This window comes from Pelobates fuscus, chromosome 12 (genome assembly GCF_036172605.1).
Source record: "Pelobates fuscus isolate aPelFus1 chromosome 12, aPelFus1.pri, whole genome shotgun sequence".
Taxonomy (NCBI): Eukaryota; Metazoa; Chordata; class Amphibia; order Anura; family Pelobatidae; genus Pelobates; species Pelobates fuscus.
Window position 1 is genome coordinate 136,507,329 of NC_086328.1, and position 24,940 is coordinate 136,532,268.

The 24,940-nt window shown below is 39.4% G+C and overlaps 1 protein-coding gene across 1 annotated transcript in view; it reads left to right on the plus strand.

Moving 5' to 3' along the window:
- VWCE (von Willebrand factor C and EGF domains) overlaps window positions 1–24,940 on the plus strand; it is a 92,156-nt gene that overhangs the window by 22,734 nt on the left and 44,482 nt on the right. Inside the window, exons 7-18 of the mRNA XM_063437420.1 lie at window positions 5,999–6,124; window positions 7,058–7,174; window positions 8,753–8,875; window positions 10,978–11,106; window positions 12,013–12,132; window positions 12,248–12,672; window positions 12,747–12,837; window positions 12,919–13,001; window positions 14,538–14,625; window positions 15,897–15,982; window positions 16,193–16,310; window positions 21,055–21,140. Coding sequence (XP_063293490.1) covers window positions 5,999–6,124; window positions 7,058–7,174; window positions 8,753–8,875; window positions 10,978–11,106; window positions 12,013–12,132; window positions 12,248–12,672; window positions 12,747–12,837; window positions 12,919–13,001; window positions 14,538–14,625; window positions 15,897–15,982; window positions 16,193–16,310; window positions 21,055–21,140 — 1,592 coding nt within the window. The remainder of the gene's footprint in view (window positions 1–5,998; window positions 6,125–7,057; window positions 7,175–8,752; window positions 8,876–10,977; window positions 11,107–12,012; window positions 12,133–12,247; window positions 12,673–12,746; window positions 12,838–12,918; window positions 13,002–14,537; window positions 14,626–15,896; window positions 15,983–16,192; window positions 16,311–21,054; window positions 21,141–24,940) is intronic.

Consider the following 24,940-nt stretch of genomic DNA (forward strand, 5'->3'; position numbering starts at 1 on the left):
CCTGCCGACCGTGCGTACCCCCTCGCTCCCCCCTCCCCAACTTGCAGCCTGCCCCTTGTGTGTCTCTGGGAAGCCCCTTAATGGTGGTCTCTTCAAGTGGTGCTTCTTCCCCAAAGTATCTGGTCTTGCGTTGAGGCTACAACCTTACTACCGCCTGTAGCTCGGGTGGTTCAGAGCCTAGTCTAGTCATATCGCTATGTGCAAGTGATCTGGGTGGGGAGTGTGCCTTGTGGATGTGTGCTAATGGCTGGGGCTCTATATATCGAAATGTGCATAGTACTTATCTGCAAGTCTTTCTTGTCTAGTATCCGTCTGTCGTCGTCAACTGGAGAGTCCTTGGGTAGGTCGCGCTGCATCATGGCAGTAGATTCCTGGCATGCGGCCTATTGGTCTCCTGGGAGTGCTTGCTGCTGCGCCTGTGGGTGGTGTCTGCGGGCTAGGTGTTCTTGCGGGGAGTCTTCTCTGCGGCGTCTCGGGGCTCCTGGTGCCGGCTGGATGTTCCTCCGTTCCAGGGGGCCCAAGACCCAGTCCGCAACCTCCGTGTGTGGCAGGTCCATGGAGCGTAGGAAATTCGGTACTTCATCGGGCCAGCATAGAGTTTTCCACTCGTTGTTGTGTCTTGCTGTGAGGCTAAAGGGAAAGCCCCATTTGTATGGAATGTTGCGGCTTCTGAAGAGTTGCGTTATTGGCCTCAAGGCCTTCCTTGCCTCTAGCGTGAGCGGCGACAGGTCGTGATATAGGGCTATTTCTGAGCCATTGAACCGCCACGTAGGTTTGGTTCTGGCTTTCGCCATGATGAGCTCTTTTATCTTATATTCGTGGAGACAGCATATGATGTCTCTAGGCGGACCTCCGTCCATTCTAGGTCTCAGGGCCCTGTGTGCGCGATCAAATTCAAACCTTCTTGGAGCGTCAGGTCCCAGGATTTCCATGAACAGAGCCTTGAGGGTTTCTGCAACATCCTCTGCACCCAGGGCTTCTGGTAAATTGCGGATACGTATGTTTGCTCTGCGCCCCCTGTTGTCCAGGTCTTCCGCCTGCCTTCTTAGTTGCAATAGCATTGCGCCTTGTTTAGTTATTGCGGTATTGGCAGTGTCCAACCTGTGTACCCGTCGTCTGGCTTGTGGCTTCTAGGGCCTGTATGCGGCCATCTTGTGCTGCTAGGTCTCTTTGTATGGTGGCTACTTCTGACCTGATTGCCTCGTGCAGGTTGGCAGACAGCGCTTGGAGGTCTGATTTTGTGACCATAACCTCAGTTAGAGCCCTAATGTCGGCTCTTATGTCAGCCAGGGAGGGGCCCTGTGTCTCTGATGTCCGCGGTGTTGCGGCCTGTCCGTCGGCCATCTTGGATCCCGGCGTGGCGCGAGTTTGTCTCGCCGGTGTTCGGAGGTACCCGTCTAATGTGCCCGGGTGCTGCAGGGATTGTGATCTTCCCTCTGCTGGGTGGGTGTCCGACCGTTTGTTTCGGCCCATCGGACAGGTCAGTGTGCTGTCGGTGCGCTATTTGTGGCTGAACGGGACGGAGCTCCGCGATCAGGCAGCCATCTCCTTCGGCGTTCAGGCCACGCCCTCCAGTGTCTCTTTTTCTAATGATACCTCCTCCATTCATTCTGTCTCTGTTAGAGTCCCCCAAGGCTCTGTCCTTGGTCCCCTTCTATTTTCTCTTTATACTGCCTCTCTTGGCAAACGTATGACCTCATTTGGATTCCAATACCACCTGTACGCTGATGACACTAAGATATATCTCTCCTCCCCAGAGCTCTCCCCTGCCGTCACTGCTTGCCTTTCTCCATCTCTGACAGAATGTCCTCCTGCTTTTTGAAACTCAATCTCTCTAAAACTGAATTTCTTATCTTTCCTCCTACCAAAAATGATACTCCTCTCTCGCTCTCCCTTCAAGTTGGTGGTACCCACATCAGCCCATCCTTGCAATGTGCTGTCTTGGCATTATATTTGATTCTGGCCGCACATTTGAGCCTCATATCCAGTCTGTTGCCAAATCTTGTAGATTCGACCTTAAAAACATAGCCCGCATCTGCCCCATTCTTACGTAAGATGCTACCAAGGAGCTTGTCCATGCTCTAGTAATTTCCTGCATGGATTATTGTAACCCTCTCCTAATTGGTCTTCCCACAAGTCTTATTGGCCCAATATAGTCTGTAATGAATGCTGCCGCCAGACTGATTTTCCTCTCCTGTCGCTTCTCTCACCCCACACCCCTCTGTCAGTCCTTACATTGGCTTCCTGTATCCTATAGGAGTCAATTCAAAGGGCTAACCCATACCTATAAAGCACTGAACAATTCTAGACCCTCATATCTCTTCACAGATCCCTACGTATGTTCTCCTCGTTCCCTCCGCTCTGCCCATGACCTTCTCCTGTCCACTGCTCGCACGTGTATAGCCAACTCACGCTTGCAGGACTTGTCGCGGGCGGCTCCTTTCCTATGGAATAGCCTGCCTACCCCCATCAGACTCTCCCCTAGTCGTCAATCCTTTAAGAAGTGCCTTAAAACCCATCTCTTTAGGAAAGCTTATGGCCTTCCAGAGTAACCTCTACCTCACATACCTGTCTCTTGCTCTCTCCTAAAGGCAACACTTTACTCTCTCCTCCAGCTCTGCTTCACTCCCACCTTATTTGACTATTTCCTGTCCTGTTGTGTTCTACGCACCACCTCCGATAGTCTGTAAGCTTATTTGTGCAGGGTCCTCTTCAACCTATCGTTCCTGTAAGTTTTCTTGTAATTGTTTCATTTATTGTTCAATCTCCCCCTTTGATAATATTGTAAAGCGCTACGGAATATGCTGGCGCTATATAAATACCAGTAATAATAATAATAATAATGAGTAATGGGCTAAGATTCCTCAGGAAAGCTTCCAGAAGCTGGTGTCTGGCTATGCATCTCATTTGCAGAAGGTCATAACAGCAAAAAAGTGCTCTGCTAAGTACTAAGGATAGTTACATAGTTACATAGCTGAAAAGAGACTTGCGTCTATCAAGTTCAGCCTTCCTCACATATGTTTTTTGCTGTTGATCCAAAAGAAGGCAAAAAAAAAACAGTTTGAAGCACTTCCAATTTTGCAACAAGCTAGGAAAAAAATTCATTCTTGACCCCAGAATGGCAGTCAGATTTATCCTTGGATCAAGCAGTTATTACCCTACATTGAAAGATTATATCCTTGAATATTCTGTTTTTGCAAGTATGCATCTAGTAGCTGTTTGAACATCTGTATGGACTCTGATAAAACCACTTCTTCAGGCAGAGAATTCCACATCCTGATTGTCCTTACAGTAAAAAAACCTTTCCTTTGCCTTAGACGAAATCTTCTTTCTTCTAGTCTAAACGCATGACCTCGTGTCCTATGTAAAGTCCGGTTTGTGAATAGATTTCCACACAATGGTTTGTATTGGCCTCGAATGTATTTGTATAATGTTATCATATCCCCTCTCAGGCGACGTTTTTCTAAACTAAATAGGTTTAAATTTGTTAACCTTTCTTCATAGCTGATATGTTCCATTCCTTTTATTAATTTTGTAGCCCGCCTCTGCACTTTTTCTAGTGCCATAATATCCTTCTTTAGAACAGGTGCCCAAAATTGCACAGCATATTCAATGTGTGGTCTTACCAGTGATTTATAAAGAGGCAAAATTATATTCTCGTCCCGAGAATGAATGCCCTTTTTCATGCATGACAATACCCTACTGGTCTTGGCCACTGCTGATTGACATTGCACATTGTTGCATAGTTTGTTGTCTATAACAATTCCCAAGTCCTTTTCGTGTGTTGTTATCCCTAATTCGCTTCCATTAAGGGTATACGTTGCTTGTGTATTCTTTACGCCGAAGTGCATAACTTTGCATTTTTCAACATTAAATGTCATCTGCCATTTGAGTGCCCAGTCCTCCAGTCTATCTAAATCCCTCTGCAGCAAAGTAATATATTGCTCACATTGTATTATTTTACAAAGTTGTGTGCCATCTGCAAACACTGAAACATGACTTTCAATGCTGTCTTCAAGATCATTTATAAACATGTTAAATAGAAGGGGTCCCAGAACAGATCCCTGAGGGGCACCACTTGCCACCTCTGTCCAGCTTGAAAATTTACCATTAACGACAACTCTTTGTACTCTGTTTTTAAGCCAATGTTCTACCCAAGAACAAGCATTTTCATCTAGACCGATTTCCTTGAGTTTGAACACTAATCTTCTGTGTGGAACTGTATCAAATGCCTTGGCAAAGTCCAAATAGATCACATCCACTGCAACACCCTGATCTATACTTCTACTTACTTCTTCGTAGAATGCAATCAAGCTAGTTTGACACGACCTGTGCTTCATAAAACCGTGCTGATTTTTGCTGATAACCATGTTCTTCTCAAGGAATTCTTGAATATAATCCCTTAATAACCTTTCAAATATTTTACCAGCCACAGAAGTTAAGCTCACAGGTCTATAATTTCCAGGCAAGGATTTTGAACCCTTTTTGAATATAGGAACCACATCTGCCTTCCTCCATTCCTCCGGAACAATTCCTGAAAGAAAAGAATCTTGAAAGAAAGATCTTGAAAGAATCTTTCCATAAAGGGGTTAAATAATTGTGAGACTGGAGAAGTCGTTATAAGTTGCATTATTAGTTTACTTTGATGAAACCACTTGAAGCATTCATTGTGTTGAGTTATTTCAATTGCTTTTGTTTGATTTGCTCATTGCAAACAGCTGAAAGTCTGTACATTTTGACAATAAACCTGATTTTCAATGGGGGTTGAATCATTTTGATTACGACTGTACATACCATTTGTAGGTCATGTCACTTGCGAGTTTATTGGTGTAATGTATTGTCTTACAGTTTGTGTCGATTTGAACAACCCACACTGTATGTATTCTGTTGGGTAAACCTGGCTCCAGTAGAAGTTTAATGATCACTGGCGATTAAGGATTTGTATAAATGTAACGCAGTGTTTCAGATCTGTGAAATCAGCCTGACAATGGTGTGCCGGTCATGATCATAGACTGGCAGGAATATCAACTACCGTAAGAATTCGAAAGGAACTTTACATTTAAATTCAGAATAGCCGAACTGGGAAAAAAGTCCAACTTCTTAAATTCAAAATTCACTTTAAATTCTCACTTCAGTAAATGTCTATGTGTGTATCCATGGATGGGACATTTTGTTAAAGGGGCACTCTAAGTAACATCAGCTCAGAGCAGGGGTTATGCAGCCGAGAATCTATGGGCACCATTGCATTGCATTGCATTGCACCATTAACGTATTGTTAAAAGTACAGTCCAATTTATCCCAAGGTTTTATTTGTTTATTAAAAGTAATTTAAATATAAAACCATGCAGTAGGGGTTGCCCTGTTTATAGGTTGTACGTTGATTTTCTTGCTATATAGATAGCTAGATTAGGTACATGGACACAGCTATTGTCAGATTAGATAGCTAGGTGAAAAGACAGATTAAATATTTAGATACAGAGATAGACAGTTAAGAGAGACATCTAGCTACAAAGATAGAGTAGAAATAGCCTTATAGCTAAAGATAGCCATCTAGCAGATAGATAGATAGATAGATGATAGATAGATAGATAGACAGACAGACACAGACAGATAGATAGATAGACAGGCAGAGACAGACAGATAGACAGACAGAGACAGACAGACAGATAGATAGACAGAGACAGACATACAGACAGATAGACAGGCAGAGACAGACAGACAGACAGATAGATAGATAGATAGATAGGCAGAGACAGACAGATATAGACAGATAGACAGATAGACAGGCAGAGACAGATAGAGAGACAGAGACAGACAGACAGACATATAGATAGACAGACAGATGCTCTGTCATAAAAAGCATCATTTTTAAAATACAGATGTAGCGTTATAAGCTGTTCAAACAATCCTTTATCCAAGATCTATGTTATATTAATATTTAATTGAGTACGATATGTGTGAACTGGAAAAACCTGTTTTACTTTCTCTTCCATAACAGCTCTGGCCCCTTGTGGTGAATATGGCTGTGAGCTAAAATGTAATGATGGAGGATGTGAGCATGTATCCCGAGTTTGCCCTCTAGGGTACAAAATGACAGAAACAAGCAATGGTGTTACATGTACAGGTAACATAAGAAGGGGTGGATCCAGAACCGAATCTCGGGAGGGGCAATGGTAGATGAATTGCTGCAATTATATATAAGTATATTGCACAATCATGCTCACTGACAGACAGACAATCCCACTGACACACAAAGGCAAGCTCACTGATACACAATGTCATTGACACACACAGACAATCACACCACACACATCTCATTAAAGAAAGGTCACTGACACACACACAACATGCTCACTGACACACAGTTCACTACAGAACGCTCAGGCAAACAAAAGCGTAATCTCCAGGCACTCAGGATGTTCAAACCAAAGGCAGGCTTATTGGGTCAAAAAATGTGACAGAGCAGCAACGTTTCGACCTGCTATGAGGTCTTTGACCTTGACACATCCCACTACAGAATGCTTACTGACACACATCCCACTACAGAATGCTCACTTACAAACATCCCACTACAGAATGCTCACTGACATACACAAAGCTCACTGACACACATCCCACTACAGAATGCTTACTGACACACATCCCACTACAGAATGCTCACTTACAAACATCCCACTACAGAATGCTCATTGACACACACAATGCTCACTGACACACATCCCACTACAGAATGCTCACTGACAAACATCCCACTACAGAATGCTTACTGACACACACAAAGCTCACTGGCATATACAAACAATCTCACTGAAACACTCAAGAAGCCCACTACACACATACATAGTTGTGTATTTCCCACAAGGCTAACAAGGCATTTGCTTGGGTGATTCTTTTAGGGAGCGGCAAAACCCGCCACCAAGCGCCCTCACAGATGCCTTGTCAGCCTCTTTCACGGGGGGGCCCAAGAGCATGCAGACTGGAGGAAACAATATTGTATATTGATATATCTGCCACATTCAAATATTAAATAGACAACCTTCCTTCCTCTTTGTCCTAGATATCAATGAATGTACAACATCTTCTTGTGAGGGGACCTGTATCAATACAGAAGGAGGGTTTATATGTGACTGTGGGCTGGGTCTAAAGCTTTCTCCTGATGGAAGCAGCTGCTACGGTAAAGCATTACCTCTTCCTCTCCCTATCCTAAAAACTATATTTTGCTCTAATTATTGCTCAATCTATTTAGACGAATTCAACAAACATTATCTCTCATCTGCTTAGTGCAGGTAGAATCAGGGCATCAGATGATTAAAGGGACACTCCAATGCATATATATTTTTTTTTTTAATATATCACTAGTTAGTAGATATAGCCCCAATGAAAACAGGCACATATTTAATAATGCATTCTTCCATTTTGGGTATATATAAAACAACTTGGAAAAGCAGCAGATCTCTTGTCTGCTGCCTTTCTAAGCCCTCCCCTTCTAACCCCGCCCAGTCTTTCTGTGGCTGTCTAATCACAGACTTCCCAATACAGCGCAATGAGAAGTCTTTGCAAGGCAGGTGCTCTGGGCAGTAGCTGCCTCTTGAGTTTATTTCCACTGAGCTAAATAAACCAGGAAGTAATATGGACAGCCAGGGGGTGTAACAAGGTTACATTCTAAAAATGCCAGTTTCTAGTGAAATCTGTACTTTTTGTTAAATGAAAAAAAAAAGAGGACACACTCTTCACATATTACGCTTTTCAGCAAAGTAACCTGTTTTAGGGGTCCACAGTGCCCTTTTAAGTGTTTTTAACCCTGATATAAATGTAAAATATATACGTTACAAAGTAAATTATATACACGTTTTACAAATCAGAGAATCAGACAATATTTTGTGTTCCTGTAGAAAAGTGCTCGCTTTGGCATTTTGGCAGTCAAATTACAGGTTTTCACTATCATTGGAAACAACTAAAGCTGGCCTGAATTGGGATGGAAATCAACATTCAGATAATATTCAGTTTCAAATAATAGGAAAATAGTAGCACTTAACTATGTAATCCAATTTTTAATGTAACGTAATACAATTTGGATGTTAAATCTCACAGGGCCCATTCTTATCAGGAACCCAGTTGAATCAAACACAATATGTTAAACTTCTTCCAAGAAAATCTTCCTGGATAAAAGAAACTATTGCCAACGTGGATATGATCAATGGTCACCAGCATAAACTACTACACCACCACCAACATCCACTTGGAGCTGACGGAGACCGTTTTCAGACAAATCTGTGGATCAGGCAAAACTGAACTATGCTCAGTGCCATCCAGATTCAAACAGTTAAATCAGTGAATGAAACGATCCGTGTTAGCTTCATTGTAATACACAAATGACAATCATTATAATGTAAAATGTAATTGTTAATTTCCAATAGTAAATATCCGCCCATGCAGTAACTCAGCATTGCAGTAGAACAAAGGGGGGATGGTAGGAGGACATCGAGGCCGCAAGGAACCCACCCGTGGTCTCATATCTCTGGCTTAGACGTCCTTCATCATAGATACACTTTGGGAATACCGACAGGCTTATTAACTAATGCAAAGGGAATTTCAAATTTAAGGACAAAAAAGCCGAAATGGAAACATTCTCTAAGTCAGCTATGCTTTCTGCTCGGCTACTCTGGTGTTAAATTTGAAATCCACTTTGAATTTTCTTTGAAACCTTACTTTAGTGAAATAACCGTGTTGGTCTTTTTCTATTTTCTTTCAGATATAGATGAATGCTCAGCCCACGGTTCCCCATGTCAGCAGAGGTGTAAGAATCTTCACGGCAGCTACAGGTGTTACTGTGGGGCAGGATTTATCCTCCACAGTAATGGACATACCTGCACAGGTGGGTAGTGCAGTCACAGGAAAACTCAAACAAAGGCAATCAGATTTCATTATAATTAACTGAGCGTGATTTCACTGAGGCTAAATAAAATTGTGCAATAAATTAAATAGGGACTAACCCACAGTATGACTCCCACCATAAAACCATAGTTTCCCAATTAAATGAGCCGTGCTCACATTAGCCTTTGGACTTTAAATTTTAAGCCCTGACATGAGAACACCTTACTTTCTGTAAACTCCTAAAGGGGTATTTGTTAAAAGTCCTGACACTCCTTAAAGTCCAAATTTGGATGTTGAAATATTTATAATAATGTTCCGATAATCGTAATTCCAATCTGTCAAACTGGAGTCTGTGGAAATAAACCATAAAGAATCCTGCTCTCTGTTAATACAGCACTTAGTAAGATGTGTAAAGTCCTGCAGATAGTGATAGGTGTATCACTCCTTTACAATAGTGACAGCAATCCATCTCTGTGACCATTGTCAGTGAATCCAGCAGAATGGTGGCTTTGTCCTCTGTCTCCTTTGTATGACCAGGCAGTATTGGAACAAAGTCCACCACTGTCCACCAAAAGTGGAATTCATGTCACCAACAGCAACAAGATGGCAAAGGCTCACGCGTTTCGTAGGACACACCCTACTTCATCAGAGGATTGCTGTAAAATAGAACTACATCGTCTTACATACAATCAAATTATAAAATAAAACATATAAATCTCATATGAACAAATAATTAAAGGAATGAGAGGGTGATCTGAAGGTAGCGAGCATTAACACTGCAATTTACATTTTAAATATAATATACCCTCTTATTATGACCCAGTTTGAAAATAGAAAATGATAAACGGAACTCAAAAAGAAACATTACAAAAATTAGAGGGAAACTTAACCACCATTAGGAGAATAGTCTTAGATGAAAAGAAACTGTTAAAGGAACACTATTGTGTTAAGAATACAAACCTGTGTTCCTAACGCTACAATGTACCTCTCCCTAACTTAATAAGTGCATCCTCCTCCTTCGGTGAAAAAGGGGTAAAAAAATCTTTTTTCTACTTACTCCTTTCCAGAGCTGAGGTTTTGCACTGGGTAGGTCTCGTCCTGCCGTGACGTCAAGGCAATGGTGGGATCTAATTAACTTGCCCAGTGTTTGTTATACGCACATTAAAGGTTCCCCATGTGACAGCATTGAATCACTGCTTTCCTATGGGAAATGTGAAGATTTTAGAAGTCTTTACTCTGCAATGTAATTATTGCAGTTCCCAGAAACGTTCTCAGTTTTACTTTGCAGAGTTAATCGGACAGGGACATTGCACCAAGAACACTTCAATGAGGTATTATGATCTAGGTGTCCATGCACCAAGAACACTTCAATGAGGTAATATGATCTAGGTGTCCATGCACCAAGAACACTTCAATGAGGTAATATGATCTAGGTGTCCATGCACCAAGAACACTTCAATGAGGTAATATGATCTAGGTGTCCATGCACCAAGAACACTTCAATGAGGTAATATGATCTAGGTGTCCATGCACCAAGAACACTTCAATGAGGTAATATGATCTAGGTGTCCATGCACCAAGAACACTTCAATGAGGTAATATGATCTAGGTGTCCATGCACCAAGAACACTTCAATGAGGTATTATGATCTAGGTGTCCATGCACCAAGAACACTTCAATGAGGTAATATGATCTAGGTGTCCATGCACCAAGAACACTTCAATGAGGTATTATGATCTAGGTGTCCATGCACCAAGAACACTTCAATGAGGTAATATGATCTAGGTGTCCATAGTGTGCTTTTCAGATTATATACCCCAGATCTTGATCTCTGACAGTACATACAGATAATATATCATAGATACAATCTCTGCCAAAAGAAACATATATTCTAAAACAATCAAAATTAGAAGTTGTGTGGACTCGAAATGCAATATTAGTGTTTTTCTGGATCTATAATTCAAGAAAAAAAAAGATGAAAATGATAGGAGACAAACACATCTTTAAAAGTCAAGTATTTTGAATCATTTAATTCTGCAATGTGTAGAATAAATAAATTAGAATCGCATTAATATAACGTAATTTGTTTTCTGGCTTTTTCAGATATTAATGAATGTCGAAGACCTGCAACATCCCATCTTTGCCAACATTATTGCCACAATACTCATGGAAGCTTTTTTTGTTCTTGTAGAGCTGGCTTTGAAATTGGCCCAGATAAAGTTTCATGTATTGGTATGTGAACGAAGGACCAGCACAACAATCAGAGATGGATTTTTATAGCAGAACTGACAAACACATGTCTCTGTCACGATGTTCCACTAAAGTTTGAATTGTTGGGAATTTTAGCAAAATTCTAAATGAATTTTAGAGTTTAGGACAAATAGTTGAACTGGAAACACAATTTGGTCTAAAATTAAAAAGCTTGATTTCCATTTGAATGTCCAGCAATTCACAAAACTTCATATTTATATTGCGAACATCAATAACAGGAACAAACATAATCCTCAAAGACAACAAAGAATACACACACACACATATATATATATATCTAAATATCAAAGAATACACTACGGTCAATTAAAAAATGCAAAAAATGCAAAAACTGTTGAGTTGGGAAACCTTTGGTTGATCTAAATATTACTAATTGTTATCAATGGACAATTCATTTGTAAGTCTAACACAATTAAGTGTTTAGTGAATGAATTCCAATTTCTACAATTCTTACACCTTGATCTGGGCAGGTGTACACTACAATTTGTAAAGTATTGAAAGTTCTCGAATATTTGTGTGAATCAATCAGACTGATTTTGCCTATAAGCCAAGTCTAATTAAATACAAGCTAAAGAATAGAACCAGGAATTGTGAAAATACTGTAAAATTAACACAGAATTCTTATGATTTTTGGATGTATTGAAAATTACATATTTAATGTCAGAAGAGATAAAAAAGGAACTTCTATAATGCCTTGATGGGGGTCACAAACCTTCTGTTTATGAACATAACGCAGAGAGGAAGCTCCTGGTAAAGCAAGACGTTCATACTGAATATAGTAATAACATTTGCAGTCTTTAAGAGACAAAGTTTATTGTGTCCAATATATATTTCACAATAAAGTTGTGATCTCCTGTCTTTTTCTAGATGTGGATGAATGCATAGAGAACTCTACACTGTGCTCTTCTGGAATTTGTGTTAATACACTGGGATCCTACCTCTGTTCTTGCCCATCTGGGTTTCAGCTCAAGGATGGTGGTTGCTCAGGTACAACCCTGAAATAAAAACCAACATAATTTTATTATCACCAAACCCAAATGGATGGATACTCATAGCCTACATTACTATATATATTTCATGATTGCCTATGTGTTTTGTGCAGAACTTCTTCTAGAGGTGCAGACTGGTCGCATACCTCAGGAAACAGAAGCAGATCAGGTGCAATGGACTCCAATGCCAACACCAACTTCTACTCTGAGTTCTGGAGTACCAGAAACCACTACGTCTCAGACTGCTCTGGCCCATACTGTACTGGGGCAAGAACTCATTAATACAACGCCTACCTCAGACCCTCACACTATGACTGATCTTGACCCCTTACCGCCCCCACAGCACATCCGAACAGGTCAATCTCCATTAGCACAAAAAGCCTCAGGAATTTCGCCAATGTCATTGAAGGATGACATGCTGATACAACATGGCACCCCTACTATTCAACACGCAGATATTCCTTGTTGGCATAACAAGGAAATGAAGGTGAATGGGAGTTCCTGGACTGAGCCAGGATGCATGGACTGCACTTGCCAGGTACGTATGTCATCCCGAGAGCCAAGTATCCTGGCATTACCTATATTTCTTGGTTAAATTAATCAATTTCTCAGGAAGGAACAGTATCCTGTGAAAGAAGGATATGTAGCCCAAAATGTTCACATCCAGTTTTGCACCCTGACAGCTGCTGTCCATCATGCAATGGTAAGTGAGTAAGATGTCTCTTGGGATAAACTGGGGTGTTGTCTTTATTGTCACACAAGGACTGTCTCCGATTGATTGCAGGATGCCAGTTCGAGGGGATCAACAGAGCAGATGGAGAGCTCTTTCCAAACTCTCCAGACAACTGTACCATTTGCATTTGCTTGGTAAGAAAACATTTTTTTCCTTCAATTTGCATTTTATTGGGTTTGTTTGAACACAACTTTTCCAATATACATGAATTAAAAGGCAATGTTTTTTGGCTCCAAAAACTGGGATTAATGCAGCTCTGATCGATTTTGTGTTAGGCCTTTACGGAGCCCATCAGATAGACGTCTGGTCAGTTACTCTGTCGGCCACTCCCCCTGTAAGAAAACTATTTTAACTTATATCTAAATGTTTTTTATTGAATGAGTTAACAAATTATTTCGTTTTCTGTATGACCTCTACTCCAATATTCTTCAGTTACTACGATTCTAAAAATGTTTTCAGTTAATTTCTTTTTTTTACATCTTGGCAAAATGAGGATGGACGATAGCTATTAATAAATTGGGGGATTTTCCAAGAGAGACTGAAACATTAAAGGAATTCTTATACCAAAAATAGAAATATTTTTATTTCACGTTCTTTCACTAAGAAATAGAATTACAATTGCCGCCAATATTTAACAGTTAATGTTTGTTATATGTCTGCAGTCATCGTAGATAAAAAAATTGCACCTAAGACTATTCACTAAGCTGTGAAACATTCTTCTGCTCAATAGTGATGCACCTTGCCTATTCTCTGCAAGCTTGTTATTGTTGCACCATATCCTGACCACCAGGTGGCGGAGTGGAATAGATGGGGTTTTGGCACGGCTATCTCAGTCTCCTATGCTTCCAAGATTGCTAAATCAGTGACGTAACTATACCCAGCTGTCAATTTAAAAAAATCAGGGAATGTTTTCTAAAACCACTATTTAAATCTATATTAGCATTTAAACAACAACAACACTTTGATCTTTTTACAGAGGTAACCTTTATTAAATCCTTGGAATTTACCTAAAACCTTTTGTGTTTTTAAAAAACAAAAACCTATTTCTCTTTAGAATGAACCCGTCTACTTAAAGGGGCATTCGAAGCACCATAATCACTACAGCATGTTGTAGCTGTTATGAGATCGGGAGTTTCCTGCCGCCATCCCATGGCAAGTAGCCAGTCCATTTTGGAATGGTTTTACACTTATTTTGGTCCCTTGTTCGCAGTCCAACACACTCTTGAAATATCCCAACTTTTTGTGAATCCAGCTCCACCTGTCCCTGGGCAGAATTAATTTATTAAGAATCAGCTGATGTCCTCAGCCAACTAATTCCATCCAAATATACCTAAAGCTGATATATGTCATGCAGAACCTGGATTTCCGCTCCAGAAATATCAGAGAAGAGAGTCCAGACTGAGAGCACCCAGGGAACCCAAGAAGAGAGTCCAGACTGAGAGCACCCAGAGAACCCGAGAAAGTGTCCAGCCTTCTAAAACCAGTTTGACTACTTACCATGGGACGGTGGCAGGGAACAGCTAGCACAATAACCACTACAGTGTGGAGTATGAGTGCAATGTCTGGACTGTTATCATGTATTTAATTCCATATATTTCTAGAGCAGGAGATATATATCAGAATATTATAAGTAATGTAAAAGAAAGTCTATCCTCTTGTTCTTCTTCAAGGTTGGAAATGTCACGTGCATCCCACCCGTGTGTCCTCCTGTGACATGCACTGATCCCTACATGTCTGACTGCTGCTTACGATGTCCAGGTCAGTGACTCACAGCAGAACAAAGCCATTGATGGCAGTAGCGTGTAATATAATGTCGCATTTTACTGCAACTTCACTTCAATCTGGGCAGTCTCCAACTGATGGAGAATTTTAGCCCAACTCTTGAAGCTGCACAGGTATAGAAATGTTATGCTAAAGGCACCATGTTAACAAATTGTAGAGGAAGACTTCAAGCACCATACCCACTGCAGCTTGCTGAAGTAATTATAGTACCAGAAATGCCCTGGTGACCCCCTTTTAGAATGGTTAAACCATGGCTTAACTTCTTACCTGGCGTTTACTGTTGTTGATCCCTGACTCCCCTACTAACAACTCCTAAGAAGGAGCTTCCTTTAGTGTAGGGCTGTCTCATTGGCTTAGTGCATTGGCTGATTGATCTAAGCAGACAAGCTCAGCCCTGCACCGCCAGGAGCGGAGTAGTTATGGTGCTTCTAGTGTGATTTGTGCAAAACAAACAGCAAAGCATGAACAATATAACTATTTTAACTTTTCTATGTGATGTTCAATTTCTTTAAATATATATTAAATATTCACAACTGACATCACAGCCAGTTCAGTCAGTAATCCAGCCAGGGCACACATTGCATTGGAAGAGGAGAATATCTTTCTACTTAACTTACTGTATTCAATGACCAAAAAGCGCAGAGTTTACTGCAATGATCGACAGAAAGCCACGGACAGAGTCATGTACATGAAAACCATTACCTTTTCTCTGAAACTACAGTGTTTACTGCAAAACGCCAGAAGGGAATGATTATATTCACCAAAAAAACAAACCATTACGCTGTATTTGTTCTGATGACTATAGTGTCCCTTTAATTTAATGAATGTTTAAAGTCCCCCTTTAATCTTTCCTTTATATAATTATTTAATAAATGTCCTGTGGATATTTATTTTCTGACACTTACACAATAATTAGTAATATTTTTAAATAAAAAAAAATATAAAACTATATATACAGTTTTATTTGGTCCTGAAGAAAGTTTATGTTTTTAAACTGAACATTATGCTGACCGTCGTCGGACGTTCATATATAGAGCATTACATGAAAAATTGGTTTTCTTTCAAATTGAATGATTGGCCATTATGTTCAGTCTGCTATATTCCAAAGAGAAATATGACAGTTTAATAACCCATGATGATTAAACATACAGTGACCAGCAGAGGGTGCTAGTGATATATCGAGTTTTCTGTCTATTCCAAACCAATTTGAAGAAATTATGATTTTTTTCCCCATTTCCTGTTAACAGACGGGTGTGAATTTCAAGGACAGACGTACCCACACGGGGCCAGGTTAAGCCAGGATGATGGCGGGTGTACCTCCTGTTTGTGTCAGGTCTGAACAACTCCCAACTATTTAAATATACCATTAATACAATATGTGCTCTCACATTTTCTTTGGAATTGCCCACTGATGTAATGAGCTTAGCACTCTCTAAGATGGTTTGAACTTCTAAAGGACCCCAAGGTTCTAAGATGAAGTTACTCAGCTGTACGTCTTGTTTCATTGCCCATTTTTGCTCTTTGTTTCCTGCTCTGTCTTTAGAATGGCACTCTTGAATGTTCCTTCGTCCCCTGTCCCAGTCTTAAATGTCCCAGAGAGGACTGGATACTGGAAGCGGGACAATGCTGCTTTAAATGCCAGGAGCCTCCGCAGAGCACAGGTAAGTTTTAAGGGGTCACTTAGGCACCATAACCACATCATCTTACTGAAGTGGCTATGGTGCAAACACATTGTCCATGCAATCCTTCTTAAAAATAAATAAATAAATAAATAAATAAATAATTAAATTCCAGAGATAAATACAATGATTTCTTCCAGCCAGCTGACTGTCAATATGAGTTTTGTGCAATGTTTGAGTCTGGTGTCAACACACACATATACCCCTAGTCCCCTTTCTATTACTCCATTTGCAGACCCCTTTGCAGATTTGCTTGTGGGCTGAACACAGGCCCTTGAAGCTGAAAATGATAGACTTTGGTTTAAAGCAGTCTCACTAAGGAAGAAAATGCAGTTTCAGGCTCAGCACTGAGTTTAACAAGGAGTTGTCACCTTCACGCCATTGCTTTTATCCTCATGTCACTAAAAGTTATTGCAGTGTTTACCAGGTTTAATAGAGTCAGTAAAAAAATGATTTCTCTCACTGCCCATTTGTGTTATTGGCAAACAAAGTCATCCCTTGATGCCTTATGGAGAGATGCTTTTATTTTTTTCAAACATAGCCCTATGCCCATATACACGGTACGGACAGCACTGCAGGGGTAGAACCATTTGAATGCAACGTAAAATTAAAGAATTTAATAAAAACATTAGCGTAACAAATAGCTATTTTGTTTTACAATATTTGGAGAAGTGACAGATCATCTTTAACGGGAACTCAGTTTATATTATAGAAAGACGGGTTGTTTGAAACGTTAAAGTGTTCCATCATTAAAATGGTAATGCTTCTCAGAACTGACAGGTAACTCCTGAAAAAAGTGGGCAGAAATCAAAACCTAACTTGATAAAATGTAGACTAAAATATGTTGATTATTAATTGTTTGAAGTATGATAAATTACAATGCAAGGAAAAAGAAAAAATACAAGCACACTTTATTCTTATTAAACTCAAGGAGGAAAGGGGGTTTACCACTAAACACCGAGCTCAACTGGTCAAAAGGCCACCATCCAAGGCTCAATATTAATTCTAAAAAAGAAATATCTTAATGCAATATACCAGGAGCTAGTGCTAGGGGGAAAATATATTAATAAATATTGTATTTAAATAAACCGACTATAAATTAGATCGGCCTAAAATACTGCATAAAAAAAAGGTGCAAAAATTCTGTGAATCGACAACAGCCACAGTTAGAAATATAACCACCACTATATTCACAATGAGAATCCAATAGCACGGTCTCCTTACATGAAAAAATGATTGGCGGTTGGCTTGGTGTGATTAGTCACAGCTGTGAAGTGGTATTATGTATACATTTTGGTCACTACGGCAGCACCATTCCTGCAAAATGCATGTTCCGGTTTTGCCCCCAATTCCTCTTTGTCCTCCTGATCCTTAATGCCCCAACAGAATATATATCATTATGGCCTATAAGGTTTTCATTAGACCTGCACCAGACCGGAAGGCAAAATATCATTATTTTGATCTTATTGTTTAATAAATATACCAACCTTTTAACACACATATGCCATTTTAATGTAACTGATGTTATATATTACTGTTATCGTTCTGCTTTAATATACACTTAAAATATATTATTGGATGATAGTAATTCATTGTATTCCCCCCGGTTTTTTTTGTTAGAATTATTTTCTCTTCTGTATTGTAATTGAAAAATGTATTAATAAGAACTATTTGAAAGAATATTGGACCACTAGCACAGGTCCTACCTTCACTGGTATGCTGCAAATGTATAAGAAAAAGGATATCTCAGCCATAGTGCTCTCTGTTACACTTTTATTTAAATATTAAAACACAGGTTTAAAAACACTCACAGATTCTCGGAGATTCCCTGGTTGATTGGGGCACCGTATCCGTGAAACTATTAACCATGTATTATGCCTATTAAAGGGTTCACAATAGTATGGTGAAAGTTATATGGGGCTGTAAATAATAGTCAATAAAAAAGTCATACATTTAACTCAAACAAATGACAAAGACACCAAGATTCCGATATATATCATAAATTGGATATGTAAAAAGTGTGTATACAATAAATAATCTGGTGCATAAAAGAAAAATCAATAAATAAAAAAAACAATACTGTGACGAAAGTAGCCTCGTCACTGGCTCTTGGAGGGGCCTGTTTGCCAGCCTCCTGCCCTGTGACTATGGCCCTTTGGTAGCCTATGTTTAAAAACACTATTGATGCCTATTGGGACTATATGGTTCATTTATCGAACAGCCGCACGAACCGGTGGCCAACCTAGAGCTTGTTAAGCTTAATTGATACATTGTTGCAATTTCCACCTCTGTGGTCTAAGTGTTCGCCTGGGTGGCCCCAATTCCTATGGACGTCCACGAGGTGGCAGCCATCTTGTTTGCATGGTCCAAAACCGCGAATAGACTTCAGGGGTACTTAGCCGTGAATGCCCTGGAACTATTTTCGGCTATGGGACCATGCCTGCGGTTGGAAAAAACTATGACTTCCATAAAATTTCTGAACCCCTGAACTGCCCTGGGTGATTTTTGGATATGCTGGTCACCCAGATAAGGGCTATCAGGGGATGTAACATTTTATCTATTGTTAGGGTACTTTTTTTTTTTTTTTTTTTAAAGTATGTTTTTTCTGTACTTGAAGATAATTGGATTAGAATTAGTACAGTTACTGATCCAATTATCTCGCAGGAGGAATTGTATGTTTGTTATAGGAGTGTCAGGCATTTAATCACTGTTCTTATTGGTCTGAGTCTTTGTGTTGGAGTCCCCAACAAGGTCCATGTGGGCGAACCCCATCCATTGGGATTGTCGACCAAGTGTGGCTCCCATTAAAGAGAGATTTGTTTACCCCTTTATGGAGTCTAGGCTCATGTTTGGGGGATTGGATAACTACATTCACTCTGGGGATTGCTAAATCACAATACTCCCCTGAGTATAATCACTAGCTCTTATAAGAGCTGTTCCTGCTACACTCTCTGGACTAGGAGAGGTCTACCCACTGGAAGCTGGATCCAGGGTGGGTGGAGGACAGCGAGACCCCAACCAAGCTGCGGTGGTTCGTGGGGTCTATGGTGGTTATGGTGTTCCAGGTACTAGGAAGCAGCAATTGATGGATGTACCCAGTCGGGGTACCCGGCGGTCCATCACAAATACATTTAATTCAAACGTATGCTAAAAACACCATTGTCCTAAGTTATATTCTGAATTGGGTATATAGATAAAATGCATTTTAAATAAGTCAGATGTTAAATAGAAGTCCAAAAAATACATAAAAGATATTTGTTCGCAATAAGGAAGGTAAAAAAAAATCTTCAAATGTTTAAAACCTATAAAAAAAATTCTATGGATCATAAAAAAAAAAAAATATTTTATATATGCAATATATGCGAATAAAAAAAAAAGTTAAAAGACCAGCTGGCATATAAAAGAGGAGGTGGAACACATAGAATCGTATCTTGTTTTCCCAGAACGATTACAAATAAAATTAAAGGCCAATACAACTATAAAACTCCTATAAAATGTAAAAAAAAAACTATGACACGACATGTTCAACATCTCTATTATGGCCTTTCAACTCCAAAGCTTCCAACTGGAAAACCCATCGTGCTTCTACTTCATCGAGTTCTTTCTAAAAATCTCCTCCTCTCCGGTGGGTGCTAATTTTCTCAGTTGCCATAAACCCTCTGGATTAATTGACTAAAGTGCATTGAAAGATTGTACGTTATAAAACCCTTCTTGATATTCCCGATATCCTCCCACAGTCTTCTATTAAACGGTCATTTAATTCTAGCGATATAATGTTTATTGCAGGGGCATATAAGTAGATCAATTACTCCCATAAAATTACAAACCGGTTTTAATCTTGAAAGCTTCCTGCATCCCTGTAAAAAGATCTTGTTGTTCATAATAATATCACAAAAAATAAATGAATGAAAAACAAAAAAAGTAAATGACAAAAATGATGTAGCCAACATGGTAACATGACTGAAGTAAGAATTAGATGTTAGAACTTAGTAGGGTCGTTGGAGAAGTAAGACCATACTTTCCATTCTCTTCCACTGCATCTTCCTTACTGTCACGATTCCGGGAACCAAACACGCTAACACACACACAGAAAAGGTGCAGTACCGGACCTTAGAGTGGCCGGGCTAAGCACACAAAGAATAGTCAGGAGACAAGCCGAGTAAGGGGAACCAGAAGACAGAATAACGAGAGACAAGCCGAGGTCAAAGGGTAGGAGAAAGTCACAAAGTCGGATAAACAAGCCAGAGAGTACGTAACCAGAAACACAAGTTCAGTATCAATACTAGCAAGCAAAGACCACAACAGGGCAGAGAGGAACAGGAAAGGTAAGTATTTAAATCATTAGGTGAATTCTGGTTGGATAATTTCCAATCAGAATTAACAATCACACGTGGGAGATATCTAGACCTCCCACTGTGATTGAGGCACTGTGCCTTTAACGCCGGGTCAAGTGGCTGACCCCGGCATTTATTAAAATAGGCGGTCTCCCAGCGTGCAGCGTCATGCATGCTGCCGCTGGGGGACGCAGAGGAAGACGCGGGCGGTATCCGTGGCTGGGAGGATGCCACCCGCCGAACGCACGCCAGGAAGGGGACTGCGGACGGCTGGAGGGTGAGTGCCGCCCGCGGGATCCTGACACTTTCCACCTGCTAAAATAATGAACCTTCTATTATTAATTATGCATGTTTTTAATTCTCCACATTAAATATTTTTCTCTCGAATTCAGGATGCCCTTTCGATGACAATGGGATTGAGATTCCTGTTGGCCAGATCTGGTCTCCCGGTGACCCCTGTGCGATCTGCATTTGTCAGGTAAGATTTAAGATGATGGAATTAGAAGATATAAACATATACATGTAATTATAACACTCTATACAAAGCAGTGATTCATGAAGCCCTAAATATTTTATTGGGTAGCAGTTAAAAACAGATACTGGCTTCTGGTAATTACAGCCCAGTCTCATCCCTTACATGGAATTTAAAGATTTTGTATGTAGTCACTTGATTAGTGCAACACACTTTTTTAGATAAAACAAGAAAACGATTGGATGTATAAATTACACAATTACAGAATGCTGACCCATTTACTCCATTTCAGCTGCCAACTACCATGAATACCAAGTTTGCCATTGTTAAAAGGGCAGTCTAACAATTTTCCTATTTTTTTTAGAAACACCCTAATTAGGAAACTAGGAAACTGTATTTTTTTATTTTTTTTAAATTTCATTTTCACAATCGCTTTTACTGCATTACCTATAAAATGCATTGAAATATCAGTTTAAAATTTACATAGACAATCGTTTTACAGTATCACTCCATAAAATTCCTAATATAATAATATTTATAAAGTGTTGACATACTTGCGAGTAATTGTAACAGGCACTTTCCTAAAGCTGTGATTAATAGCTTTAAGCTTATTTATTTCACAATCGTCTTTTAATAAATAAAATATATGTATTTTAATCTGTAAAAATCGTACCTCCCCTGTTCCTTGCTCTCAGTCTGCAGCGTTTCCTTTTTCATATATAAAATGTATGTGAATTGAGCGATATTGCCAGGAATACAGCTTTAACACTCTTGGCATTATAGTATCCCTTTAAATCTAAATGAGAGAGATACTACAGGTAGACACGGAAGCAGACTGCTGTTTAGGATGGTTGCATAGTCTGCAAAGATGAAACATTGCATCATAACATTGTAATTGGCAGAACATTTTCAACAGTTATATAGAATAGTACAAGATCTTCAAGGTCGTTGCAAAATCTTGCAATATAACTTAATAGTGTAACTGACGCATAGTTGGATTTTTTTAAAAATACATTGAAGGGCAAATTGATACTAACTGATACTGCTCTTAATTTAGCTTCTTACAACTAACTGTTTCTAGAAAATATTTGGTTATCAAGGTAAAATAAAGAAAGGGGAGAAGTATTTGCAAACAGCCAGAAGAGAGGTAAAGAGGTATATCTGAAATACTTCTTCTGATCAGAACTATAACCTGGGCCAATGCTGCAATAATAGCCACATACACAGCTAACGCTGGATTAGGGCCATCCACCCTCCTTTTGAATATGACCTCAAGAGAAATATACCCTCTCAAACACCCCATATCAGTGCAAATACTCCTCCTCTTACTTTATTGCACCTTGTTACCCAAATATATTCCCGAGACAAGTGGTTATAGAAAGCAAACCCTTATTCTCGGACGCGAGATACGATAATAAACCCAAATGTGATATATACAAAATAGAGGGTGGTTAGGAACAATGCAACCTGAATATGGCTGGTAATAAACGTGGAATCTACAAAATAGTAAAATACAAAATATGGTGAAGTAAATAGGGCAAAGATGAATGTTGCACGAAGTAGAGAACTTACAAGAGAGACATAGTCATGGCGCCTGTCACCCTGTCAGGGGTACTTTCCACACCGAAGATCGGGTATATATGATGAGGACTGTCATTTTTTCTTCAGCTCAGGAATAAAATATTCCTTTTTTTTCCTTGGCTCAGGAATAAAAGAAAAAAATAGATAGTGCAGATTGTATAAAAATAACAAGATTTATTCCAAATATTGCACTTAGAAGAAATCAGAAGTAAAACAGCATATCTCCATAATGAAGTAGTGGCCAGGTCTCCAGATGAAGGTGGAAAGAGATCCCAGAATGGAGATACACAAAATAATAAAAAATAAAAAATAATAAAGATAAAAATAAATGGACTATAATAATAACGTACTAGTAATTGGCATAAAAAGTCCAAGGTAGTAGTGACGTTATGCGCTCCAAGGTGGAACGCAGGAAGCCGAATGGCCGAAAACCGGAAGTAACACATGATCGCAAATTTCCCCGCAAATTTGAAAATTTGGCATGGTATATAAACCATGAAGATTACAACACATCTATATCCCTGAGGAAGTCACCATAGTGACGAAACGCGTTGGATACTACCTTGGACTTTTTATGCCAATTACTAGTACGTTATTATTATAGTCCATTTATTTTTATCTTTATTATTTTTTATTATGTTGTGTATCTCCATTCTGGGATCTCTTTCCACCTTCATCTGGAGACCTGGCCACTACTTCATTATGGAGATATGCTGTTTTACTTCTGATTTCTTGTAAGTGCAATATTTGGAATAAATCTTGTTATTTTTATACAATCTGCACTATCTATTTTTTTATTTTATTCCTGAGCCAAGGAAAAAAAAAGGGATATTTTATTCCTGAGCTGAAGAAAAAGTGACATTGCCAGTCCTCATCATATATACCCGATCTTCGGTGTGGAAAGTACCCCTGACAGGGTGACAGGCGCGATGACTATGTCTCTCTTGTAAGTTCTCTACCTCGTGCAACATTCATCTTTGCCCTATTTACTTCACCATATTTTGTATTTTACTATTTTGTAGATTCCACGTTTATTACCAGCCATATTCAGGTTGTATTGTTCCTAACCACCCTCTATTTTGTATATATCACATTTGGGTTTATATATACGTCCTTGTGTTTACTTTGTATAGTGTGTGTTAGGTACACTTTTTAGGGGTGTGTTCTTCCAGTGTATTATATAGTAAGCATATGCTTTTTCTGTATTCTGAGATACGATAATAGTTAGCATGTTCATGAACACAAGAGATGAGCGGTGATAAAGACGTAATGCAGAAATTGTGTAGAACACAAGAGCCAACAGATTGAGATTATAAATCAATATAAATAGCTCGGTCATTGTGTAACAGGCCTCCTTATTGTAAAAATAAACGCGACTGTGGGACTTCAGTGCTGACTTCTGGTAGAGGGTGGAGCGTGAGATATGAGCATATATAAAAAGAACATAAAAGATAATATCTAGATAAAATTACAATAGAAGAAACTATGTGAGTTATATCCTCTCTACCCTGTATGTATGTACAAATACTAACTGTCTGGATTGGATTAAACTGAAGTGGGGGTAGGGGATATGTTTGGTAATTAATCAATTGGTCTGAGATGAACATAGGTATCTGAGCTACCCTAAGACAAAAAACTAAATATTCAAAGCATTTCAAAGTAAAAACAAATGTTGAGATCTCCATCTTGGCTTATTTTGCAGATCCTGTCAAGGTCTCAGGTAGTGACTGTAGCATGGGACATGTGGACTGTTAAGGTGTAAATGGGGGGTGATTCACCTGGTCTCAGTGATGAGGTGACTTGGTACTGTATTCAGCCCATTCTAGCCAATCCAGTGGGAGACCCAAATCTCACAAAATTGCTTCTGCCCCTTGGAGGTCATGTATTGGATAAGTGTCCTCATGTAAAACAAGGAGTTCCAATAGTAAGGGTTGTTAGGCTTTTGTAAGAGGGATGTAAGTGGCCGAAGCGAACTTCATCATGCCATAGTGCTGCCAGATTAATCTGCACGACAAAGGAGTCCCATAAAACAGGAACAGTGTAGTGTGTCCTGAGAATATCCAATGATAGGGGATAACCCTATATGTATGAATTAACAAAAAAGAACAAAGGGGAACCCACAGATAGGATATCTCAGTGTAAACTGATACTGCTAAAAAAACATAATTTATTAGTACATACTAGACATAAACAAAAAGAAATTCACACAAACAAAATCCCAAAAT